An 18,750-nucleotide genomic window follows, 5' to 3' on the forward strand; every position below is an offset into this window, starting at 1 on the left:
GCCTCTGCTGGGGACTGACAATGTTCACATGGCCTCCCTGGAGCCCACAAACCATCTGCAAAGATATTCCTGGAATGGACAAACCCCAAGGTTCTTGAGCTGTTGGGATCCCATAGCACAAATGAGTTTATGCTCCACTAAGCTGCATAGAAGCAGTTATAATGCAATTATTACAGTCCTTTTCCCTATGGCTCTGCAGCAGTGTCATAAACATGGAATGATTATTTAATTATAAAAAATATTCTGGTAATTATTCATCAAGATGCTGATGGTACTGAATTCACAGCAGAACTGTGGTAGGGAGAAAGTGGCTGTACTTCACCAGACTGAATCTTCTTGGTGGCAACTTCCACATCAATGTGAAGTAAAAAGGAAATAAAAAGGGCAAGAAGGAAAAAGGTGTCTTAGTAATTTGTGAAACGATCCTCCTAATTCCAGACTTGTGTCAGTCTTGTGTGATAGATGTAATATCTCAAGACAAAATAAAAGCATATTTCTCTTTTACTATTCTGCTCCAAGGAAAAAAGACAAATTATGCCTTGTGAAGAAGCAATTTGCTATAAAGTGTAAAAATGCTTTAATATTAATATTTTATAATAAAATTCATGACATATTTATAAACACTCTATCAAGCATTTACAACTCAACCACAGCTGAGAGCTTGGACTAGAATAAATAAGCAAGGACACAGCTAGTATGAAATATACAGCTTAATTTTTATAATTGTGTGTGCTTTATTCTTTACACAAATGGAATGGATGCGCAGAGTATTTACACATAACAGGAGTGTAAGCTGGACAGGGTGTTTTGTAAACTCCAGTTCAGATTCTGAGTACCCCACACTACAGCTGGACTGAGAAACATCCTGCTAAAGAGACGCACACCGGACATTGTGCTGAAGGGAGCAGCTTGCTGCACTCAGAAATTCAAACTGGCCAATTCAAATTTAGGACCACAAATCCAGAAATTAAAAGGCTATCCCACTAAGAGCCAACAGTGTTGCCATTTTTTTTCCTTTTTTTTTAATGCTTTTCCCCCCTGCACCAAAGACCTTGCTAGGATGCCAGCTCTCAAGCCCAGAAATGCTGTTTTACATCAGGGCAAGTTGCCTGTGCTGTAGGGCCAGAAGGTGTAAGCTGCTAATGTGCTGTGAGAGATGATGGATCGCCTCTGGTGCTTTTCACCTTAAAGGCAGGGTCTCAGAAAGGGCCAATGAAGTGATAGTTCTATAGCTCTTGGTGAGATGTCAGTGCAGCTGAAGCCTTCTGCAAATCCATTTTGGCCCTTGGGGTCTTTTTGTTAGCAATTTCACAGCACTGGCCTCAAAAGGATCTTGGTCCATGACTTGGCCCTCTGGATGTTACAGTAAAATAAGCAGTAAATAATGATGGAAAGTGCTGAGCCACTGTTTAATCGGGTGGCCTTGGTGTTTTACAAAGATGCAAAAAACTCAGTGTGATGAGAAGGGTGGATGTTTAACTTCAGGGGTATAAGTGGGATGGACTCCATTGAAATCAGAGGAGTGACTGTGATTTCCACCTGCTGAGGATGTAGGCCAGCTATATGCTGGACAGATTTTATATGTTATCGGTTGTTAGCTTTGATGCTGACTTGTGTCCTAGAATGCAAACTTTCTTTTTTTAGCATAATAACCTCATCCTTTTTCCTGAACCAATTGACAAAATGTCTGATTTTTAATGGGAAAGAAAAAAGTTTATTCCACCAAGGAAGGGGCTTGAATGCAGTTGCACAGTGTACCACATGCATAACATGACAGACAAAGTGTTCAAGAGGGAAAATATTGAGATTAAAAGCTGTGAAGGATAAAAGACCACTTTCTGTGAACATGGCAGATATTATGGCTTTAAATCTGCATCTGAAAAAGGAGGTTGATACTTTTTCCTCAACACAGGAGGAGGATATATATCCTCAACACAGGAGGATATATATATGTATACCTACAAATATCCTCATGTGTTTTCACGCACTAAATCCTCTGCTCAGGGATACAATTTGAAAAACAAAAACTAAAATATAAGAAAACCAAAAGAAAAATACAAATTGACTGGGTGCTGATGAGCGAGTAACAGTGAAGGTGTAATGCCAACAATTTCTCCATAGAAAACTAATGTAAATAGGTAGGTGGACGTTGTGTACCTAGGACACTGTTGCTGGCTCGTAGTGGTTATTAGCTCAGGTACCACACTGCTCTCCAGGAAGAGGATTTGTAATTTCAGTGCAATGGAGAGATTTCTTATCCTTGACTTTCACTGAGTGGTTGTTAGGACCCTATCCACACCGGAGCATCAAACCATGCTAGCTACAAACACAATTACATCACAGAATATTGATCTAGAAACAGCCTTTACTACCAAAGAAATTACAAAGCGCTAGCATGGACAGGGTACCTCTGCAGGAAGGTAGGAAGGGGGATTAAGCAAGAAAGAGGCTCTTCCACTGGTCGATGGTCAGACCGTAAGATCAGTAAAGAAGTGCCATTCCACTAAGCCCTGTTAGCAAGCTCTCCATGAGTCAGTGCATGGAAGATATTTTATTTTTTTTTTTTTGTTTGTGGCAAGGAAAAATAATTCATTTGTAATATTGCACATCTGCACAAAGCTAGCAAGATGTAACTGTGATCATTCATGGGTGGACAAAAAGCTGTGATAATTTTGATTCTGCTTAGACCCTATGGTGCTACACACTGTGCCAGAACATGAGATATAGCACCAGGGGTGTGATCTGGCACTTTTCCTAAAGGGTCCAGCATTTGCATTGGTCTCATGGTTAGACGCTCCCAAGTCTTTAACACAGACAGAAAAGGAATCTAATTATGCTAAGCTGTGTTAGCACCAATATGGAGTCGGGCGCCAATTGCTGTGGGTTGTGAGTTTGGACTTCTTTTTCACCAGATGTAATTTTGCATGAGTCTTATGCTTTTCTTCCTCCTCCCACTACCACCCAGTATGATCTGAACAGCTGCAATGCAAAAATGGACTGCAGCTCTTAGGATGCTGCGACATGGAACGCAAAACATCAACACACAAAACAAATGGGAGTACAAGTCCTAAGGGAAATAAGACCTCTCACTGATTCTCTTGACGATTTGTTTTTAAATATACGTTTTATTTAAAAAAAAAAAAAAAGAAGAAGTGCAATGTCAACTCTAAAATGGAAGCACAAACAACAGACAGGGAAAAATAAATAATGTAACTACAGTAACCAAGGACTGATGGAAAAATTGATTGTACTCAGCCGTAGTGTTACTGTTCACTGTAAAGCACAGCACATGACAAAGCAAAACAGTTACTAGTAGGATAGTACCATAAAAGGCTGCATGCTGAACTAAGAAACAAAGAAGCAGATGTGATTGATTGCTTAAAAACAGAGCTGAAAATTAGAATGAAGTTCCTGCTTTAGGATACTTGGTTTTTCAGGTCTGGTGGGCTATTTCCCAACCTGGGGCAATAGTATTTTGCCAGCATGGAAAAATCCATGGCTTCCAAAGATCTGGGGTCACTCTGTGGACTTCTGCATAATTATCCAAAATCAAAGCATTCATTAATTAATATTTAAAAAAAAAAAAAAGGTTTATAGCCCTTCTGGTTACAAAGCTCTTCTGCAGACTTAACTGAAACCCTTGTTTATAAAGCTGTGCTGACCAGGCAGGAAAAATAGTTAAAGAAGTGTGAACTTCTCAGAGTTACCATAGCTGGGCAGTAAGCGTGAGAGGCCTGCTCAAGAGCCAGTAAAATGCCCGTGTTTTTAACCCTGTCACTGCTGGTGGCTTTTGCAAACATCCAGCTCGTCGCGCTGTCCGCGGAAGGTGCTGGAAAGCCCTGTCAGCCGGACAGGGTGCACAAGTGTAAGCTTCAGGCAGACAAGGGCCAGAGGAGTCTATTTAGCATTTGCCCTGAAGACATCCGTAAGCATTAGGGCTGCTGTAGCCACCAGCTATAAGCATTGCACTCCTGCAGTGCAGCAGAGGCAGGAGTGTGGGTTTTGTAGAGAACATGGTCCAGCAGCAGCAAAGGCAATTCAGTTTTACTGTCATAGCATCTGTTGCAGTTGTCCCCTTGTAAGTCAGTGAGGAATGGCATCACTATACAGAAGAAGGGCAATGTGAAATGAGAAAAAAAATGCCTCCTTCTCCCCTTCTGTACACCCCAGACTGCAATTCCACAGACTTTCCCCAAATCCCTCACAAATGTCTATTGCCTCAGGTTTTGCTTTTAAGACCCTTGTTGACTGTGAAATGAATGAAGATACAAGTTAGTTGGTGACCCGCCTGCAAAGAGAGGAAAGATCAAATGCTTTTGTTATTTCCCTGAGGGAAACAGGAAGAGTCATAAAACATTTGGGGATTAAGGGTGCCTCCTTCCTACAAGAGAAATTATTAGCTGTGTATAAGCACTGACATTTTGCTTCTGAATAGTTGTCCCTCTCAAAAATGCATTATCCTTTTGTGTTCAGAAAATTCCTACAGGGCAGTGAGTTCAAGAGATCTTTCCACAGGAGTTCATAATGATTAAACAGAGGCAAGGGAGAGGATTAAATTGAAAGAAAAAAAATATGACAACTACTCTTTAAGGAATTTTCTTGCTTGTCATTAATAATAGAGAATCTTTTATGGAAGAGGTATAATGCAACTTGATGGTCCTCTTTACATTTGACAGTCGCACAAGGGTGTAAATATTTAATCTTTCAATTAATTAATCTTTACAAAATATCTTCACAAAAACATTTTACCTATAGAAATTAGTTTCTATACATCAATATATTTTTATTTTTATAAATTATTCCATCTTTAAGTGCCTTCTATCAATATAAATGATAAAATAGACAATCAAAAATTTTAAAGCTTTTCCCAGTTGTATCCCTCCTTGTTAACATAGGTGCTGTGAATCCTCATACATGTGTCTGTCTGCATGGGAATGTGTTTGAGTGCACATGTGTGTGGTGCGAAATGCTTCCATCCTCTCCCACCCCTAAACACCATTAAAATAAACCATATTGTTGGTAGTTCCTGATGAAATAGTGCTTCCAAAGGGGGAAAAAAAAAAAGTTTGACTTGGTTTCAGAAATCAAAAGATGTGCATAGTTACCAAAGTCGAGGTGTACCAACTACAAATGTGCAATGACAAGCTTGGAACAGGACCCACCTCCCAGTCAGGTCACAGAGTGTCCCCACAGTGACCTCAGCAGGAAGCGGACCAAATACTCTGAGCTTGATTTTGCAAGGTGCGTGTGGCCCTGATCTAGCAAAAATGCTTAAGCCTGTGCCTAGCTTTGAGCACGGGAACAGTCCTACTGAACTGGTGGGACTGATCGGCATGGGGAAGGGTCACAGGAGACTCCAAGTCAACAGGCTACTCATGTGTAGGAATTGCGGTCAAGTGCTGAGCGCCTTGCAGGATCAAGCCCTCTGTGAGGTTCAAGAGCTGGGAACTTCTCTAAAGCAATCAACACACTGAGCTCAGCCATTGAAATTGATCAAAATGTCCGCGTGGGCACAGGAGGTGGCTTAGCTCCCCTTGACAGAGGGTCTCCACGTCAAAAGTTTATACCTACAACTCGTGCTCTGAGCACACAACAGATTTGCTTTATATGGTAGAAGTCTTTTTGTTCCTACCCTTTGACCCATCAGTGTCCTTCATGGCTTCAAACACTTTGTGTTGTACATTCATCAAAATTCACATTGACTGCAAAGAACATAAATGCAACAAAAAAAGGAAAGCCTCCAAATAGTATATTATAGTTTTCTTCTAAATATTCTCCCGTCGTAATCAGAGGTGCAGTGGCTAATTTATAATTTTTCCTTTGAAGGAATCCAGATGAAAGGCCCAGATTGTTCTTCAATTACAAGTTTGCATTGATTATATATATCTTCTAAGCTATCTCCTTGGACAATAGCTGCAGTAGAGAAAACATATCAATATTTCTTTTAATTGATAGAAACAGCATCCAGTGTCAGCAGATCTTCAGCATACTCATAGATACTTATGGAATGAGAAAGAATACTGGCATGCTGAGATATTTATGGAAAAGTCATACCCCTGCAGATGACAGCTAAGTTCAAATCAATGGCACCTGCCTGTGGCAGAGACCCATCCCACTGCTCATACTGAGAAGACTGAGCCAGGTTAGTTCAGAGAACTAGCACTTCTGTCCTGGGAGGGCAGCACAAGAGATCTTCCCACTGCTGGAGGTCATGCTTTACACTTCAATTTAGAACCTACTTCAACAGTGAGCAGCAGCAGGTTTGCAACCTTTCGGATCTGGTTATAATATAAAATAATATACATAATATCTGGGTATAATATAAAATAATAATATAAAACTCTTGGCTGCTGAGGTTAACAAGATCAGGCCCAAGCTGACAGAAGGTAAAATAACTATAACACAAAGCACAGTGGTTGTCCCTTAATTTCCCTCTGCATAGATACTCTTCAGGACATCAAACTTTTGAGGAGTCAAGTGCCTCAACTGCTCTTGAATTTCAAGGAAATACTACTCGCAAGCCAGAAGTCCTTGCTCTGGGCACACCATACTGACAGGTACCCTAGCTCAAAGACAGGATTGATCTAGTAGTTTTGCAATAAAAGATTATATCTTAGGGGGGAAAATGGTATTAATAAAAACATACCTGTGAAATATTCTCCAAATTCTTGTTCTAATTTAATTGCTCGATCATAGGTTTTCTTTGCTTGTTCCTCTGTAAGACGTTTATTCATTTCCCTAGAAACATGGAGGAAGTAATCAAAAAGTTTAGATCCTTGCTAGAATGGTTTTCAAAAGGCATGCTCAACTGAATCACAGATGGATTGAGATTGGTAAAAGAATGAAATGGTAAAATTCTTCCAACAGTTCATGGACAGCTTCAATATTTTCAATTTAATTTCATTCTCTGTAGTACAAAATTACTTCTTCAGACTGTTTCTCATTTCACTTTTCTCCACCAAATTTTTATCTTGGGTTCAATACTCTACATTTTTAACAAAATACAAGGCCTAGGTCTGGCAGCTGCTAACTGAGATAGGCTTGAGACATCAGGAGTCCATAGACAGGTCTGGAATCCGGGATGTCCCATAGTCTGAGCACTCAGCACTCCTGCCTGAAGCTCTGTCAGGAACCTCTGTGTCTCCCAGACTCAGCTGGTGGTCTCAGATAGGTAAGGTTGTACTGACCACTTATTCTGTGCTAATGAATATATAAAAAAAAGACAGATGGAAATATTCTGGTTTCTTCAGCATTTTGTTATTTGATGGAGCATTTCTGTTTCAACAGAAACACTATTTAATAACTTTAGGAAATGAATTGTATTGCCCATGCATGCTCAGGTATTACATGATCATTCACTGCTTTATACTTGTGCCTGTAGATGTCTAAATAGAGTTTGCTTGTTCTAGCATTTTTTCCCAGTGTAGATTAATTTTTTTCTTAAAACATAACAGAAATTTTCTGAGGCAAGTAGGAGAGCATAAATCTGATTTTATGCCTTGCACTGAATCATATGATTACATGGTAATGGACTGTATACAGTATGGCATGGGTGATGCATGTCGGAAATTATGGACATGGTAGTGTGAAAAGAAAAAAGCTCTATGAAGTGCACAACAGTATGAACTTGCTACAGCTAACACCTACTTTACTTCTGAAAAACATCCTGGGAGATGTCCAGGATGCAAAAAGAAGTTTCCAGGAATGGCTTAAAGCTGCCTACCTATACAAGTAACTGTATAGCTGGGAACAATGCTTAGAAAAATCCCTTTGCAAGTACTAATGCCATGGAGAAGGCAGGTTCATAAAATGAAGGCTAAGAAAGATAATATTTTAAATTTATGTCAGTTATTTGTAAATTATATAAAAAGGTTTAATATAATCCATGTGTTGTTCTGCTAAATTTGTAATAATACTAATTCTATTTATTGGAAAGATGGCTATCTAATCAGGTGGACTTCACATCAGATACCCCTGCTTTGGGTGACTGAACTAAAACTCTGTCTTGTAGTGGGATATACCTCTCCAAATTCTTAGGTAAACTTAACATTTTCATCTTATGGGCACTTAAACAATATTGTAATGCTGACAACATCCTCTTCCTTTCAAATCTGTTTCTGGTAAATTTTTGAGAAGTCTTTCTCAAGATCTTTGAACAGCAGAAAAGATAATACAAATATAAAGAAGTGCTTAAAATAGGAAGTACTGTGAAACAGGTAGAAATTTGCATTACACTTTCAGGTTTTAGATTTGCCTGGGGTATAAAACCATGCTAGTTGTATTCCTGACTGCCCATTCTGTGCCCTTAGAAGAGAGGATGGAGAAGGGGGAGGATCATGATGTCCATTTTTCATGATGAAATTAAAGTGCCGTCATACTGGAGCACCTTCTATTTCTTATTTCTTAGCTGGGGACCTGCACAGCTGGTGAATTCAAAATATAGTGCATATTTTCTAGGGCTTTCCTCCTCTCCCAGTGAAGAGCTCACCCAGGCAGGTTCTTTCTTATTCCATTTCTCATTCCCATGATCTCACCACTGTCCTCATTCCTCTAGAGAGAGAGGCTGATTGCAGGGTATGAAAAAGCATGCCTCTGGGAGTAAACCAGGTGGAGCCATGTAGGAGAGTGGTGGAGGGAGGGAAGGAAGGAAGGAAGGAAGGAAGGAAGGAAGGAAGGAAGGAAGGAAGGAAGGAAGGAAGGAAGGAAGGAAGGAAGGAAGGAAGGAGGAAGGAAGGAAGGAAGGAAGGAAGGAAGGAAGGAAGGAAGGAAAGGAAGGAAGGAAGGAAGGAAGGAAGGAAGGAAGGGAAGGAAGGAAGGAAGGAAGGAAGGAAGGAAGGAAGAAGGAAGGAAGGGAAGGAAGGAAGGAAGGAAGGAAGGAAGGAAGGAAGGAAGAAGGAAGGAAGGAAGGAAGGAAGGAAGAAGGAAGGAAGGAAAGGAAGGAAGGAAGGAAGGAAGGAAGGAAGGAAGGAAGGAAGGAAGGAAGGAAGGAAGAAGGAAGGAAGGAAGAAGGAAGGAAGGAAGGAAGGAAGGAAGAAGAAGGAAGGAAGAAGAAGGAAGGAAGGAAGGAAGAAGGAGGAGGAGGAGAGGAAGGAAGGAAAGGAGAAGGAAGGAAGGAAGGAAGGAAGGAAGGAAAGGAAGGAAGGAAAGGAAGGAGGAAGAGAAGAAGGAAGAGGAGATGTGAAGTTGTTTACAGCAATGGCCATGTGCTCTTTCAAGAGCAGGTGCAAACCTGATTTATGGTCCCTTCACTCTTGTTACCTCCCCTTCAGATGGCTGAAGGGCATCTCATGGGGAGGTAAGAAGAGTGAAGGGACCATAAATGAGCAAATGAGCATATGCATAAATGAGAGACTACAACTTTATGTGCTAATTTTGATGAAAGATAAAGCTTTTGTCTTTGTTTCTCTGCATCTTGTGATTAGATTTTTTTTTGCGTTTTGGCTTTGCTATTGAAGTGGCTTTTAACTCATTTGTATGAACAGGAGTAATAGTTATGACAGATTAAGCTCTAATTCTTTTTGTGTTGCAGTACTTAAATACCTAAAAAAGACTGAATCACAGAATCATTAAGTTGAAAAAGACCTCCAAGATCATCAAGTCCAACCTTTGACTGATCACCACCTTGTTAACTAGACCACAGCACTGAGTGCCAAGTCCAGGCATTTCTTGAACAGCCCCCTTGTTTTATTGTCCTAAGTGAAGTATTAGCATTGCTTTGGTTCAACAACAGGATGATTGTCATAATATTTTGCATGTTTATAACACCATTCAGTCTATTCAAGGATTTGCTGTTCTAACATCAAATCCACAAAGCCTTTATGTTATTGCCACTTTTCTGGTTCTGCCTGATGTATTTTTTCAGAGTAAGGGCCACTTTTATTTACTTTGTGTTTTTTTTTTTTTTTTTAATCACTCCAGAGGCAATGACAGCATTAAACAAATAATGGAAATGTTTTATGAATGGGAAAACTGTATGTTAAGATCTCTGTTAAAACAATCAGTGCAGAAGGTGGTATATCAGACTACTCTTCCCCTTTTATACAGCAACAAAATCAGAATATTATTGAATTGTAGGCTGGAAGAAAAATCAGGAAGTCAGGATGGTGCTGTGCAAGCACCAGATATTGTGCATCACTCCTTGTAATGTGGCTGGACATACAACAAGCTCATTGCCAAAGGCAGGGCCTAGAACAATGCATATTCCAGGGATGGGTCATGTTGGAATTCTCCAGCTCCATGACCAGTGGCTGCAGGTACACTGTTACCATCACCACACACGCATCTGTCACAGGAGGGGGAGTGCCAATGTTTTAGCTGTCAAACACAAACCCGTGGCACTACCTGGCATTTGCAGAGCAATGGGGGAGGGAATCACAGAATCATGGAATCACCAGGTTGGAAGAGACCTTCAAGATCTTCGAGTCCAACCCATTCCCTAACACCTCAACTAAACCATGGCACAAGTCACACATCCAGTCCTTTTTTAAACACATCCAGGAATGATGACACCACCACCTCCCTGGTCAGACAGTTCCAGTACTTGATCACTCTCTCCGTAAAAACTTTTTCCTAATATTCAACCCCTATTTCCCTTGACACAGTTTGAGGCTGTGTCCTCTGGTTCTGTCAGTTGCTGCCTGGAGAAAGAGACCAACCCCACCAGGCTACAGCCCCTTTCAGGGAGTTTAGAGAGTGACAAGGTCACCCCTGAGTCTCCTTTTCTCCAGGCTAAACACCCCCAGCTGCCTCAGCCGTTCCTCACAGGGTTTGTGTTCCAAGCCCCTCCCCAGCCTCGTTGCCTCCTCTGGATGTGCTCAAGTGTCTCAAGGGCCTTCCCAAACTGGGGGCCCAGAGCTGGACACAGCACTCAAGGTGTGCCCTCACCAGTGCTGGGTACAGGGGAAGGAATGACCTCCCTGGTCCTGCTGGCCACACTGTTCCTGACACAGGCCAGGATGCCCTTGGCCCTCTTGGCCCCCAGGGCACTGCTGGCTCATGTTCAGCTGGCTGTCACCAGTGCCCCCAGGTCCCAGAAAACCTCCAGGTTTTCCACCTGGGCACTGTCCAGCCACACCGTCCCCAGCCTGTAGCATTGCAGGGAGTTATTATGGCCCAAAATGCAGGACTCAGCACTTGGACTTACTAAACGTCATCCTATTGGACTCTGCCCATCCATCCAACCATTCCAGGTCTGTCTGTGGAGCCCTCCTACCTTCCAACAGATCAACACATGCTCCCAGCTTAGTGTAGCCTGCAAATTTACTAATGAGAGACTCAATCCCTTCATCCATGTCATCAGTAAAAATATTGAACAGAAGTGGCACTGAATTCAAAATTTCACCCCTATCACAGCAAATTAAGCTGATAGCTCTTGCATAACTGTAAGTGTATATGGAAAACAACTTGATAACCATATATTTTTTTCTGAATTTTAACTCTGGATAAATATCAATTCCATACTTCTTCCTCAGCCTTCTCTCTGTGACACTATATAATTTCTCCTCCTCCTCTGCCAGCAGGATGGAACCCAGAATTAGGCCAGCACTCCAGCTGAGGCCACAGTAAAACAAAATAGCAGTCTATTGTGTCCTTACACAACACTGATACAGCCCACAAAAAAAAAATCTTTTTTGTTTTTGCAATCACATTACCCATCCCTTTCTTTTCCTGTGTGATCCACCTCAACTGCCAGATGCTTTTCTGCAGTGCTATAGCTAAATTATTCCCTGCTTGTACTCATGTCTTTCATTGTCTCTCCTTTGTCTGTGCTGAAGTTCATCTTACTGATCTTACATTGAGTTTTGCTCTTATCCCTTAAAGTACGTGCCACCTCAGACAGCCTTGGCAGCATGGAGCTGGTGCCTTCTCTTTCACTCTATTGCTATGTTTGCCCTTCTCCAGTCCCATGGCTCCTTGCCTATCCTCTTACAGACCTGCAGGTAAATGAAGGGCGGGTGAAGAGGAACACACCTCAAGTCTGACACAGGTTTAACAGGGTTGTGCCCTTGGCCAGGCTGTAAAGCCCAAGAGCACCTGAGGGAGCATGGGACAAGCCAAGCTGCGTGAGTGAGTCCCTGGTGAACTCATTGCACAGGTTGGAGCAAGTACACCAAGCACTGGCAGGGAGTTCTTCGTGGTCCAGCACATAACCCCATGTGTGCCAGTCTGAAAGGTTCAAAGCTACGGCTTGTTTCTTGAGGTACCAGGATATGGTGGATAACAGGTTCTAAAGGAACTCTTCCTACTTCATCTCATTATTAATAATTTTAGACAACAAGCCAAATGTAGACTCAAGACCTGTGTGGTGCCACTTGAGGCTGTACCTGAAAATAATAAAATGCCTGAATAAGTTTATACTCACATCAGAGGCTCCCATGATTTGGGCTTAATGAAGATAGCAATGGGATAGAGTTGTGCAACTTGTAGTCGTTTGATAGCATTTCCTGACACATCAAGTATACAGTGCTTGCCCTGTTGGAAACAGATGAGCATGTGTTTATTTTTGCAGACTTTGCTAAAGATAGGAAGCAAATCAGTGACACAGTGCCCTGGAATGGGGCCATTACTGGCACACCGAGGCAGGAGTAGCCCAGGGTACAGGTTCCACTATGCTGTGTTCTTTCCTTTGCTTTGGTGCCAGTATAAATAAGCACTGGTGATATGGGAACAAACTTGGGATTTATTTTTTACTGGGGTGAAATTTGCAGGGGCAGGAGGATTTTCTTGAGATGAGGAAAATCAGTTCATAAAAGCAATAGGACATCCACATCCTAAGTGATTAATTCAGTTCTTGTTTACGTCAAAGCCTCCCTGTGTCACCTGAGGCAAATAATTTAATCTTTCTGTGGTTTGTTCTTTTGCCTCACTGAATGTGATTTAGTTTATCTGCTCTTACAGAGAGAAGAGTAGAGGCTGTTTTGAAGAGTACTTGAGGCATTGTGTTAGAACCCTGAATCCACGGCACTGCCTCCAAGTACAGACAGTGCCAAGGATGATGTCATTCAAAGCTGGAGACTCCACTTGTGGAGTCATTATAAAACCTATAAATATTAGGATGCCATTTTGCAGCTATTTTATATTTTTGGCAGAGAATCATGTCTGAGACACAATGTGGAAACAAAGCAGATCATGTTGCATCAGCCATAAAACTACTGTCAACCTACCCTTTCTGCCACAAATCTCACAGACTGGACACTAGTTCCATACAAATTATCATTGTACTGCCCAGCTTCTATAAATTTGTGCTCTTGGATATCTTTTTCCATTTGTTCTCTTGAAATGACAAAATGATAATCTCTGCCATCCACTTCATAGTCACGCTTTGGCCGTGTGGTATCTGCATGAAACAAAAGACAGAAGATGAAGAAGTCTGCAAAAACATTAAGTGCAAAAAATGCAGCCATGATTTGCTCAGTGGAAAATGCTGGGTCTACTCTACATGAGGGCACTTCACATCTGAAAGCACATCTCTGGCTACTACCAGAGCTATGCCAATAAAGCTGTCTTTCTGTAGTAATACCTTCTAATGTTTACCTCCAATCAATACAGGCTGAAATAAAATCAGGGTTTAGTGGAATTCCACTTTTTTCAGCAGAATCACACATAAATCTCAAATATAAAATGCATTTCATATTTTATATTTTATGTTATTACTGTGATAAAATGAATTGTGATCTTATCAACTCAATTTAGCCTTATTTATAAGCCTGATTCTGTTCTCATCTCTAATAGTTTTAAGTTAGTGTATTGCCAGAGACAACCATTTAAAATGAAGTACAACTGCAATTAGGCCCTCAAATAAACAGCAAGTTCTAATTGTCCAAGATATAAATACTCTCTTTAATTCAGGGTCTAACATTGCTTTCTGATTCAACAGTCCGTATCTCACATAAATCACAGATTATTCTGTATATTTATTGGCGGATACTGTGCAATTGAGTTGAAACTTTTACATTTTACTAGAGTTTCAAACTTTTCAGAATTTTTTCCCAGATGTCCACAACCTTTAAAAAATGGTTTTAAATTTATTCATTCTTTTTGCCTTTTCTGTCTGATGTAAAAATGACTTTTGAGAAATCCAACTGTCATAATTCATGGATGCTGCTCTCATAGAAATTTACTTAATGTGTGTCACCAAGGGATAGTATTCACTCAGCTGCAGAACTAGGAGGAGAAGCATACTTACGTGGTACACATGAGCCAAACTTATCAGGGAACTCAGATATCAAATCATCGTTGATCCGATCTTTCATAGGACCCAGAATAATAACCGGCCTGGTGTAATTAACTGAAAAGCAAAAGGATCACCTTTTGATGGTCTTACCACAATAATAAATAAATGCACCCAAATATCACTAACCAGAGTTGGTGTCTTTATATATGAAGTGAGAATTTAGGTGCACACTTTATTGATGAATATTTTATTTCTTGACATGAAAAGGGGGAATAGAATGAGTACCACTGCAGAGCTCTGTGATGGTTCATGCACAAGTCAAATGACTGTGTAGAAGCATAGACATCTTTGCTACCACTCAACAAGCCCACTCCCAGATGCTTGCAGATGGATTTTTCCATGAGGTATGGAAAGGCTATTGTACACTTTTTTTCACCTCAAGTTATATGAGTTTATCCTCCATTAAACCAGATGGATGTGCTCCCATTTTAGGTTGCCTTTCCATATGTTTGTCTACCCTGGACAGTGGCACATATCACATGAGAAGCAAAATAATAAAGGCTTTCCATGTGACAATATTTCAGTAAATCCAGAAAATCTATATCAGTATTTTGTAGACTGATTAATTTTCTGTACTAGTCCATGAGAATGAACTGGGGAGAAGAGTCCTGGGAGAGTTAAGAAGTAGTAGCTTCCAAGGAATACCACAATATCAGGGGTTTTTCATATGAAAATAGACTGAGTATCCAAGATAAGGAAGCCACAGTGAATCTGGGACTGGCAGAGCAAGGCTTACTGCTCTGCTGGCCCCCAAATTCTGAAATGAAAAACATAAGGAAGAGTGATAGAAAAGAAGATGAAACTTACTTTCCTGTCTTGTGACAGGTTCATAAGAAAAGATGCAGTCCTCTTGGCCTCCTGATGAGAGAAGAAAGAGAAGAGATTGAAGCTGATGAGTAACATGTCAGGTACTTAAGTTTGATAAAATGCTTCACATAGAGACAGACCAGATTCAACACTTCTATCTTGATAAGCCTCTCACCTGAACCATTCCAAGTCCATTATAACTTCCAGGTATGGACACAGTTTTTCTCTTCCCCACCCTCCCCTTCCATGTGTTTCAATTCTATTTTCTGAAGTTGGACTTTTTTATTGATGGGCAACATAGCTTTATTTGTCATTTGATACAAGGCTGTTTATAAGGATAGTGCAGCAATTTAAGATGCAATGCTTTTCCTATTGTTAAGGCCCTAACATGTTGCTGCAGAGTAAATCAACAGGCTACTTAGACAGAACAATCTTTACGTGCAGAATAGATAAATGTTTTGGTTGATTGTCCTTCAGTGCATAGCTTCCATAGTCTAGTGCATTCATGGCCTCACATCTAGCTATGAGCTATTTTCTGATCCTTCTCCTTTCTCTGAACACAAATCACAGACTCACAGAATGGTTGGGGCTAAAAGGCACTTTCAGTTTCTGGAGATTATCTAGTCCAATCCTCCCCTGCTAAAGCACCTAGAACAGGTTGTACGGGATCATGTCTAGGCAGGTTTTGAATTTCTTCAGTGAAGGTCTCACAGCATCGTTTTGTATTATTGTATGCATTTGTCCTTCCCTATGCCCTTTCAGGACAGTGCTATTTCCTCATGGTGATATTTAGGGAACTAAAGCAGAGAAATTTGCCACGAGAAACAAGGGGCACTATAGGGTGCAGGTGTGCAGTCCTGATGCACTGCTGTTCTCCCATCCAAGGAGGATTCCTCACCTAAAGCATGAATAATTCCTGCTCATTTCTCTTTCTGGGTCACTGTCACATACTTGGTGCCACATGAGAGCTCTGGCAGGTTCTAGATACAAATTAGCAAATTTTAAAATGATGACTTTATTTTTGCTCAGTTCAGGGTTAGTCTCTGAGAAGATCCACAGATGGGTGGAAATGACAGGACTAACTCCTGCCTAGCAATGGTGCTGAAGCAGCAAAGGAGAGAACCTAATTTTTAATAAAAGGAAAAGATTAAAGAGCATTTGAGGATAAGGCCATATAACATATGAGGAGTGTGGACAAAGGGGTTTTCTTTTCTGTTTGCAAATGTTTGATATTGTAATCACTTTTCTTTGGCTTTTCACAAAGTTGGAAACCTAGAATTATTATTACACTTGGTTGTATGCATCACATGTATTGGTTTCCCTTAAGGCTCTCAGTAAATTTTAGAGGTGATGTAGAACTGGGATGTCTCATTTCTCTGGAGATGAAAAAATCCACTCTTTAGCGTGGACTGGGATGCTTCTTCACTGTCTGTCCTCTATTCCACAGGAGCCTAGGCTATATTTTCCAACAGCCTGAGAAAGTCAGTCTTAGGGTGGGCAATGAAGCCATCACATACCAACCAAAGGGAGGGGAGCCTGTTTGTACAAATACCATCTTAAACTTGGTATTTGTTTCAATAGCAAACAGATCCACAGCAGGAGTTTCATGTCACCAATTTCAGAAACCTGGGGCTTGAGTGCTTATGTCAAGCTAGTCCCTAGGTACCTTTTGGAGCCAATGGCTGCCTACAAATAGGCAAGTCCTTAGTCTAAGACATGACTCATCTGACTTAGTTTACATGTCTACTTTGTGAGGAGAGAAAAAGTCAGAAGCCTGAATTTGTCTCCATTGTCCCATAACAGCATTTAAGCAGCAAAGCCAGATGCAGACATCTGCAGTGAAACAGCAGAATCTCATGGGAGTGACAGTGCCAATAGCAATTGGAGGCAAATAGACAATAACTCTGAAACTATTGTTCTTATTTTTTTTTTTTTTCTTTCAGTGGACTAATACTTGGCTTTGGCACAGATTTATAACCAACACTGATAAGCTAGCACAGATTTTACATTCTTCATTGTCCAGTCTCTGGCAGATATGTTCCTATGCTAAAGCTTTTGGTAAATCCACAGTCTCTGTAAGGTATGGTCTAGGGAGAAAAATGAGCCTGTTTTACAGATGTCTTTTGAATCTGTGGCCAGATTGAAGGCAAAGAAAAATTCTCCAGCCCACTAAAATTGTGCTGAAGTTTAAGCCATTGGAAAGTGTAGCAGTAAGTATGGAGAAACTTTGAGGCTGACTGTGATATACAAGCACTTAAAGACAGACATCTTCCTGAGGTAAGGATCTTCAGGCCTCAGTTCCAGACTCAACATGGGAATATGACTAGGGAAAAGCTGCACCATTTCCACTATTTTTCTTTTCTGGAAAAAGGAGTAAGGAAGCTTAAATTTCTAAGTGAATAAAGTCCTGCCATGTACTGTCCAGACAAAATCCTGTAGGTCCTCAGAGGCTGTTTTGCATGTTAACTCTAGCAGATGGTACTCTTTAATGATCTCCACTCAGTCAGTACTGCAAGGAGTCCATAAAGTATTAAGTGTAATGAAGAGCTCTAGAGTCAATCAATGTTCAGGTTGCTATAACCTTGTGATGGCTTTGAGGTGTAAGACACAGTGTGAAATCCATCAGGACACAGGCTCATATCATTTGCCTAAGCCTCATTTAGCACCCACATTAACAGCTTAATTAGCACAGGTTAGCTGTATTGATCTGGAAAATCTTCATGACATTTAACAGATAAAACAAAATGAGAAAAAAAAGAAAAAAACCTTTCTGTAGGATTTTGGTATGCTCCCCTGTTCTTCAGTAAAATCCCATCAAGTCAAAAAGAGAAAAAAATAAATAAAATAAGGGAATGGAAGAAAAAAGAGGGGAAGGTTTCCTAAATGTAATACACTTATGGGTAAAATTATTGGAGAACTTTCACTTTCTCTGGACCACTCCCTGCTTCCCTTTTGGGAAGCTGCTCTGGGTTTGCCAGTTGGTGTTTTCTCATGTTTGGGAATAGAAGAATAACCCGGAGTTTGTTATAATTCGTAACCTCTATAAACTGGGCAGCGAGATCCTGTGCTGCCAGATAAATTTCACAAGGAGTCTTAATTTAATCTTTTAAAGGGATTTTATGGGGTTTCAGATGGGTAGCCCTGAAATGGACTTAATGTGATGCCTCCTTTTTCCTTTTTGATTAGATGGCAGAGAGTCTGTGAAAGTCTCAAACCCAGTTTCATTGCAGACCTGCTAGATATCAGGCATTTTTCATGTAACCCATAAAAAGACCCCATTTCCTGCTGCCTTGCCAGAGCATCCAGGGCTTCCACAGGTCTGGTGTACCTGCACCCTTGTGTGGGTAATGGGGTGGGAGAGCAGCTGTGACCTGCCATGGGGCAGCCTCCATGTAAACACCCTCCCTAATCCAGCAACCTAGGCAGTGGAAATCAGTAGATTTTGGCATCCTATTAATGACTGTGAATGAAAAAATCTGAAAAGACATCTAAGTAGATAAATTAAAAAAAAAAAAAGTAGTACTAATGAAGACAGCTAGAAGTTATTTATGATTTTTAAAAAATCAAAGAGAAGTTTTAGGTTCATTTAAATGGTTGGACTGTTGGTGGTGGTTACCATCAATATACATGTGAAATTCTTGTAGATGAGCCAAATAATTTAATTTTCAAGCTCTTGTCTGAATTTTGTAACTCATGTGGATTTAAAAACA

The 18,750-nt window shown here is 40.7% G+C and overlaps 1 protein-coding gene across 31 annotated transcripts in view; it reads right to left on the reverse strand.

Moving 5' to 3' along the window:
- Nucleotides 1-704: 704 nt before the first annotated feature.
- The window catches only part of DLG2 (discs large MAGUK scaffold protein 2), a 990,031-nt gene continuing 971,985 nt past the window's right edge, over nucleotides 705-18,750 (reverse strand). For all 31 annotated transcript variants that reach the window (XM_064719541.1, XM_064719525.1, XM_064719532.1 and 28 more), the window contains 6 exons: nucleotides 15,041-15,091; nucleotides 14,186-14,287; nucleotides 13,164-13,336; nucleotides 12,362-12,471; nucleotides 6,647-6,738; nucleotides 705-5,913 (listed from right to left, as the gene is read on the reverse strand). In XM_064719541.1, coding sequence (XP_064575611.1) covers nucleotides 5,807-5,913; nucleotides 6,647-6,738; nucleotides 12,362-12,471; nucleotides 13,164-13,336; nucleotides 14,186-14,287; nucleotides 15,041-15,091 — 635 coding nt within the window. In that variant the 3' untranslated portion in view covers nucleotides 705-5,806. The remainder of the gene's footprint in view (nucleotides 5,914-6,646; nucleotides 6,739-12,361; nucleotides 12,472-13,163; nucleotides 13,337-14,185; nucleotides 14,288-15,040; nucleotides 15,092-18,750) is intronic.

Source organism: Zonotrichia leucophrys, chromosome 1 (assembly GCF_028769735.1).
Source record: "Zonotrichia leucophrys gambelii isolate GWCS_2022_RI chromosome 1, RI_Zleu_2.0, whole genome shotgun sequence".
NCBI classification, from domain to species: Eukaryota; Metazoa; Chordata; class Aves; order Passeriformes; family Passerellidae; genus Zonotrichia; species Zonotrichia leucophrys.